Raw genomic sequence first — 8,302 nt, 5'->3', positions numbered from 1 at the left:
ACGCCGGGCGCCGCTGCCGTAGGATAGGTTTAGGGGCGGGTCTTTTTTTTGTAAATATTCGAAATGTAGTTAAATCTGTCGTGTTTATATGAAATCCGTCTTGTTTGTACGAAATCCGGCCGTGTTTGCATGAATTTCATCCGGTTTGTTGAAAACACTTTGAAATGTATGCGACTAGCATTGGATGTCGACCTTCCGCATCCATGTCCGCGAACTGGTCCCCCTTGTCCGTGGAGGGATGCGAGGAGGTTTTTGCGAGTTGCCGTTGGAGATGCCCTTACACCCCGAAGAAGGAAAATTGAAACATTCAAATTTGACTTGTTAATCATGGGAGCAGTATAGATTCTCCTCCAGAACCTGAGAGGCACGCGATCAGTTCTCTGCTGGTCATCTGGAGTTCCTTGTAACCCTGTGTCCTTGTCATGTTGTCGTCCCCGAGACCCCAAGCACACTGGATATCTGGATTCATTAACTTGTTCACCGCTTGGCGTAGTCTAAATTGATTACACTTTCGTTGTTCATCTCTCAGCGAGTAATTCCGCTTTGCTTTTCTTCTCAAGCAACCTAACCTGTCACAAGAATCTTGTACGTATCGATTTCCATGTGATTAGTATAGCTCGATTGGAGTTTGATGCAACTCCACGAAGGAGACGAGAGAGGAGGACGATGTTTTTTTGACTCTGTGCAGCATAGCACTTACGCTATCAGCACAAAACGATGTCAAGCTCAACGCACCAAACCAAATGAAAGATGACCAAAACTAGCATAGAAAACTAAGGCTTGCATGCAGAGATGACATTACAGATATACATTGAGATCACAAAGACAAAGATAGATATATAAATCATTTATAATTTCGATAGTTACCACAACGCCGTTCACAACAATCTCAAGGTATCATGCCCATTGGCTACGACCATATCCTAATTCATCAAGTAGATCCACCGGCCGCATCACGCCACGACTTTGCTTGCATGGTCCACACTTTGTTGTTCCCTTATGAAGGCATAATATTCTCCTTACCACGTCCGCAGATGGTTACAACTCGGTACAGGTTCGAGAAATTCTGCACCGGTGTGCACTGTGAGTGAAGGAATAAAGGCGCATACTTCAGACGGGGAAAACTCGGGCACCAATGTGCATTCTACTGGTCTAAGATGTGGGGCAAACTTCAGCGGCCCCAGTTTGGCTCCCATGCACACTTTTCCTAGCGAATGTCAAGTAACCAGTGTGTCCTCTAGCTGTGCTGCAAGGCCTAGCAATAACAGACGATGTCTGAGAACTGTCCAGGGCTTCTCCAGCTGACCGAATTTTCCGTTTCTTCCCAGGAAGTGAAGAACCCTCGCTAGAGGCTTCGTTGGCGGTTGCACTCTTCAGAGCACCTTCATGTACTTCATAGGTGCGAAGAAGGATTTCAAAAGTTCTAATATCTGCACAACAACACAACAGTAAGAAAAAAAAAACTTTGCACCCACTCTTCTTGAATTGGAGTAGCTCAAGAATAAGAGATCACCATACTTTTAGACAGTTCTGTGGTTATCTATTTTGCCCTGATCAGGGCAAACTACGATCATTTTATCGTTCACGGTTCAATCAACTCTAGATCATTTATCTCGAAACAAAATGAAGAACTCCAAGAGATCTAATGTTCTTGTGCACAAAATCATGGTAAGTCCATTAAAGAAACCATTAAAACACATACACAAATTAGACCTATATACGTGACATGGGAGATGATAGGGATGTGGCAATCTGTGCCTGTGAAAGAGACTATATGAAAGCAGTAGAAATGAGATTAAAATGATGCTCGAGTCAATGAATTTGCTTTGATAACTAATTCAGAGCATTTTTATGTATGCACGTCTCCAATAGACTTCAGAAACCACACAACTTTAGATGATCACATCAAGATTTTTGAACACTCTAAGGCTTATGCTTGGACTGCAAATGCACAAGAACTTACAATTTTATGTATGTTATTGTATCTCTGAAATAAGCATACAAAAATATGAGCTATATTATGAATCAATGACACAAGTTCATCACAGGGGCATGCCCAGTGCTGAAAGCTCCCTCACAAAGTGGGTTCCGGGAAAGGGAATTTCTAGACAGCCTTACCCTTGCACAATAATTCTGCAAGGAGGCTGGTTCGAACCCAGGACCTCCAGGCCACAAGTGGAGAGACTCTACCACTGCGCCAGGCCCACCCTTGTGAGAAATGACAGTTTCCGACAGATCATTGGAAAAGAACTAGCTGGGAAAAGTATAGCCCTAACTCCATTCAGTGCCAACTTCCGCAACAACAGATGTTACATGAGTCCGTGAATCATGTGAACTCATATCAACACTATAAAGTTTCTAACTGAAGTAACTATACGAGTCCATGAATCATGTGAACTCATGTCAGAACATTATAAAGTTTCTAACGGAAGTAACAAATTCAAAGCAACATACCAACCTGTGAAACAAGACCTCATAGTTTCACAAGCACGCTGTACTTGCTCAATGCAAGGTGAGAAGGAGCATAGAACGCCATCTTGTCGTAGCATTGTACCAGCTGACGGTATTGCCAGCCAAGGCTGGGGTAAGTCCAGGAACACAGCATCAGCAGCTCCAGAGTACTCATCTGGGAATCCTTCCCCTTGTATGTCCCGAACAGCGACTGTAATAAGACTGCTGAGGCCATTCTTCTCAAAATCTTCCCTATTTACCAAAAAAGCTTAAGTCACAAAACATTCAGCCTTGTAGCACCATATTTTTCTTCCGAGTAACCGGCAGGCACACTGCCTTTCAATTAGAAGACAAGAAATTGTTACAGCTATTTACACCAGGCTTTTTGAAGGGTAAAGCCAAGATACCCAAGAAAGCACATGCGGACTACTAGCGCAAGAGGAACCTACTAGGTTTATGCATACGGATATCTCCCAAAGCAAGATGCACCACCTCACGGTGGGGCATCCTTTGGGCCGTGAATACTCCATAAGGAGTAAATCAAGAGGCCACTGCGCTCACATGTCAAATGATCACAAATATCTGTTACCGAAAATATAGGTAGTAGCTAGCCAGAGGCTTCTGTGCTCTTGTAAAATATATTTTGCATTATTTATGAATGGTACAATTGTACTTCAATTGATGCCACTGTACTCTGAGTTGCAAGTACTGCTTGAAATAGAAGTGATACTGAAGTCATATATTTGTGCCGATTAAGAGGTTACCCCTAAAAGTTTGATAAAACCCTACAGATGTTGCAAAGACATGGGCAGTTTTTAGGCAACAAAGCATGGGTTTTCTTAAATCTTGTATACCTCATTTGTAGTTGAAAGCCAATCTATTGTATACCAATACCATGTCACAGAAGTTTGACAGATTGTTTCTGTTTTCGTATCTAAGGCTGCTCATTTACAAACTAATAGTTCTATATACTGCAAAACACAATCAGAAAACTCATGCAGGAAAAAACATCAAAATCATCTTTCTTGTGCATTGTTCCCGTCCTCTGTAAGCAAACACAGATCCAAAAACTATGCAGTGCATGTAAGGTTGTTAGTTTCCACACAATAGTCTAAATGAAATCTCGTAGAGACGTCCTGAGCTTTGATTTGTGAAGCAAGCAGACTATCACCTCTGAGATGTTAATTAGCCCTCAGGTGTTTGCTTACCTTGCCGAGTCTGCCCTCTGGTCGTGGAAATCGAACGTGTACACGCGCCCGTGCGGCGCGACGGCGCGGGCTAGCGAGGTGGTGAGCGAACCGCTGCCTGTCCCGGACTCCAGCAGGACGCACCCTGGGACGAGCTCGAGGTAGGCCACCACCAGGCTGATATCGGCAATGTAGAGGATCTGTGTCCGGTGGCTGAGCACGAGCGTCCAGAGCTCCGGGGTGGGCGCGAGGAGGTGGACGAACCCGCCGCCGGCCTTGCGACCGCCCTTGCCCCCGACACCGCCGCTGCTGAATACCTTGGATCCGAAGTGGCGGCCGAGCCAGTCGGCGTGGCGGAAGACGCCGAATCGGTTCTGCAGTACGCCGGCGGCGCTGACGGTGACTGCGCGCATCGAGTCGTGCCGTTCGTACACCACGACGGTGTCGCCCTCCGTGATGCGGCGCTGCGAAGTGGGCTTGTTGCATGGATCGAGTGGAACCATCATCGCGACCGGGAGACGAGAGTCTGGGCGGCGGAGGCGGCGGCGTGCGGTTTATGTGTAAACCCTTGAATTTGGGGAGGTTTCTGTGACTGAGTTGAGCCCTCCGAATTACTGATTTTGTCGGTCAAGAAAGATGTTTGGATTCGTAGCTGGGACAGAGATATTTTTGAATTCGGAATTGTTTCAAAAGTATTGTTTGGCCACCTACATCATTTTGTTCCTCACTCATAAGTTGGGCCATATTTTATATTATATTACCTGTAGGCTGCCCGACAGCAACTTTTCAAGCGTTTGGTTGCCCGTGTTTTGTGTTTTTTTATTTGACTCATGCGCTGTATGGTGTTTGGTTGCACATGTTCGGTTCGGTGTAGTAATCTTGTACTCCTTGTCTTCCGCCGATGCACAAGATGTCGAATGGATTCTCATGGGACAAGATCCGGGTGAAACGGCCGGTGACCAAAGCCAGTGATGGTGACGGCCCCGGCGTCGTTTTCTTCTTCAAGGAATCATCGAGGTGAAGCTCCCATCTCCTTCCTCTACCTCCGGGGGAAACCCTTGATCAGTCAATCAGATGATGGTGGCGCTCACGTGTCGTTCCTCCATGGGGGGCATCATTCTTGGAGGGGTTCATCGGCTAGAGGGACCAGTGGATGACTACAGCGGTGGAGCAGCATGGCATCTGACGCGTCGACAACGGCGAGTCTCAGCGGCATGGGGCAACAGGGTCTCGGATGTGGTCACGTGTTGATGGAGCGCGCAGGATGGTGGCGCTGTCTGGCGTCGTGGTGGCGTCGACGGCAGTTGGGTCTGCCAAGGCATATGCATTGATCTCTCTTGAATATGGGACGGTGGAAGATGGTGACGGAGGATTCTTCAGTATGCACATGCGGTGCGTGCTAAGGGTCTGCTACATCGGTTGGTGATCTCAGCTCGTGGCAGCCTAGGGTGGCCATCGGATTACATGGTGTGCGTGGATGCGCCAGGGCACTCCGGAGACTTGTAGTGTAGCGATTAAGGTTGCCATGAATGTGGCTTTGGGTTGATCCATGTATCTACTTTGTCAGACTCTATTGAATAATTAAATAAAGGTGGTTGTGTGCATCGCTCGATGCAGGGGCTGGTGTCCTCTTTTTCGAAGAAGAAAATCGTGTACATCTGTGTTGTGGCTATCACCACCCTAACTAGTGCTCATTGTACATTACATACGATCATAAAATGAAAGAAATACCACAATGACGACGAACTAGGTGATTGTGATCAAGTTTCTCACTCCACACTATCCAATTTGATCTGCAACCTTGCCACTTCAAGATACATCTTCTCATTGAGCACGAACTTAGAATAATCATCCTCTATCTCCTGCCTACCTAAACCATTAGCATGTATATCATGATCGTAGACTCCTGTAACCTTCGAAATAAACCACATACCACTTCATCTATCAAGATAGAAAAGCAGTAAGTAGGCAAAGTAACACAACATAGGAAACAGAAGCAACATATGCATGCATGATCATATACCCAAAAGGCAACACAAGTTTGTTTTAGCTATTATGGTGTCATCCTACCACCACATTCAAAAGAGGATGTAATCACACCACTGCAAACTCAACATTAGTTGGAGGGGTTAGTATATACCATCTTATCAAAATGTACAGGCTAGGAAGCATTTTAAAGTCCTGGCTACAACAAAATGTAAATCATCGATCAGCATGCACGCCGTCACCACCATCGGACCTTAACACTAAAATTAGTGCTTGTCCAACCAAATGACCCTATGCTACACATCCATCCAACCGAACCTAACACCATGTGCCATGTATCCAGCAGGAGGCTAAGAGCCACCATCAAAGCCTCCTGGCTGAAGCCACCCTGGTCCATGACATTTACATGCTTGTTATCCTTGATGTCGGATGCCACTCCCTTCATCGCATCCGTCATGCTGCTACAGACGTTGATATCCTCTAACAAACCTCTTGCTTGCTTGTGACCCCCCCCCCCCGATTCAATCGTACAGTAATCCTACACGCAAATGTGTACGATCAAGATCAGAGACTCACGGGAAGATATCACAACACAACTCTAGACACAAATTAAAATAATACAAGCTTTATATTACAAGTCAGGGGCCTCGAGGGCTCGAATACAGAAGCTCGAAAACATAAGGGTCAGCGGAAGCAACAATATCTGAGTAGACATAAGTTAAACAAGCATGTCTTAAGAAGGCTAGCACAAAAGCAACAACGATCGAAAAGGCAAGGCCTCCTGCCTGGGACCTCCTAACTACTCGTGGTCGTCGGCGGTCTCCACGTAGAAGTAGGCACCCTCGGGGTAGTACAGACGTAGGCGGTGGCATCTGGCTCCTGGGATCCACCATCTGATCGCAGCAACCGGGTATAGGCGAAAAAGAGTTAGCAAAGCAACCGTGAGTACTCATCCAAAGTACTCGCAAGACTTACATCAGAACTATCTTAAGTATGCATCGGTATCAAAGGAATGGGCTGTATCTGTGGACTGAACTACAGAATGGCAGAAGAGAAGGGAAAGTCTAGCCTATCGAAGACTAGCATCTTCAAGCATCTTGTTGTTGGAAATATGCCCTAGAGGCAATAATAAAGTGGTTATTATTATATTTCCTTAATCATGATAAAGGTTTATTATTCATGCATGTGTGGATACATAAACAAATACCGTGTCCCTAGTGAGCCTCTACTAGACTAGCCCATTAATCAAAAGATGGTTAATGTTTCCTAACCATAGACATGTGCCGTCACTTGATAACGGAATGACATCATTAGGAGAATGATGTGATGGACAAAACCCATCCGTTAGCACAACATATAATCGTTCAGTTTTTTGCTACTGCTTTCTTAATGTCAAATACATATTCCTTCGACCATGAGATCATGCAACTCCCGGCTACCGGAGGAATACCTTGTGTGCTATTAAACCTCACAACGTAACTGGGTGATCATAAAGGTGCTCTACCGGTATCGCCGAAGGTGTCTGTTGAGTTGGCGTGAATCGAGACTGGTATTTGTCACTCCGTATGACGGAGAGGTATCTCTAGGCCCTCTCGGTAATACAACATCAAAAGAAGCTTGCAAGCAAAGTGACTAAGTAGTTAGTTACAAGATGATGTATTATGGAACGAGTAAAGAGACTTGTCGGTAACGAGATTGAACTAGGTATGGAGATACCGACGATCGAATCTCGGGCAAGTAACATACCGACAAACAAAAGGAACTACGTATGTTGTCATAAAGGTTCGATCGACAAAGATCTTCGTAGAATATGTAGGAACCAATACGGGCATCCAGGTCCGCTATTGGTTATTGACCAGAGAAGCATCTCGGTCATGTATACATCATTCTTGAACCCGTATGGTCCGCACGCTTAACATTCGTTCACGATATAGTATTATATAAGTTATTTGATTTGCTGACCGAATGTAGTTCGGAGTCCCGGATGAGATCACGGACATGATGAGGAGCTCCGGAATGTTCCGGAGGTAAAGATTGATATATAGGATGATAGTATTTGGTCTCCGAAAAGGTTTCGGAATACACCGGGTATTTATCGGATCACCGGAAGGGGTTCCGGGAAGGCCACGGGAGTTATTGGGCCTAAACGGGCCAAGGGGAGGGAGCACACCAGCCCACAAGGGGGCTGGCATGCCCCCATCCTGGCCGCCAACCCTAGGGGAAGGAAAGAGGAGGGGCTAGCCCCTCCCGCCTTTCTCCTCGCTCAAGGAAAGGAAGGGGGGCCTCCCCCTCCTGCCCTTCTCCCACGCGCCTAGGAAGGAAGGGGCGCATAGGGCAGGCACCCTAGGGCTTGCCGCTGGCCCCCTTGGGGGCGCCCTAGGCAGCCTTTTCTCCCCCCTCCACCTATATATATGTGAGGAGGGGAGGGGGCAAAACAAACCACGATTCCCAAGCCGTGTGCAGCGCCCCTCTCCCTCTAGTTCTAGTTCCTCCTTCGTCCACGTCCGTTGTGCTTGGCGAAGCTGAAAGTGCAACTAATCCCTGGGTGGTTTTGGTAATTCTTAACAACATATAGCTCATTTAACTAATACTCTTTCAAGATAATCATTTCAGAAAGTTCAATGATTGGCATGGCATGGACTAGAGATGTGGACCCCTCAAAATGCTAAGGACACATA

At 46.3% G+C, this 8,302-nt stretch overlaps 1 protein-coding gene across 1 annotated transcript; it reads right to left on the bottom strand.

Annotated features, from left to right (window-relative positions):
- Window positions 1-822: 822 nt before the first annotated feature.
- On the bottom strand, window positions 823-4,244 carry LOC123053052 (tRNA (adenine(58)-N(1))-methyltransferase catalytic subunit trmt61a). The gene is made up of 3 exons (XM_044476435.1): window positions 3,660-4,244; window positions 2,459-2,703; window positions 823-1,430 (listed from the first exon to the last, which is right to left on the bottom strand). The coding sequence occupies exons 1-3, from the start codon at window positions 4,142-4,144 to the stop codon at window positions 1,153-1,155; spliced, it is 1,008 nt and encodes a 335-aa protein (XP_044332370.1). The 5' UTR covers window positions 4,145-4,244; the 3' UTR covers window positions 823-1,152.
- Between the last annotated feature and the right edge of the window lie 4,058 nt (window positions 4,245-8,302).

Source organism: Triticum aestivum, chromosome 2D, assembly GCF_018294505.1.
Source record: "Triticum aestivum cultivar Chinese Spring chromosome 2D, IWGSC CS RefSeq v2.1, whole genome shotgun sequence".
Taxonomy (NCBI): Eukaryota; Viridiplantae; Streptophyta; class Magnoliopsida; order Poales; family Poaceae; genus Triticum; species Triticum aestivum.
The sequence above is the reverse complement of the archived record's forward strand: the minus strand, read 5'-3'. Positions and strand labels throughout refer to the sequence as shown.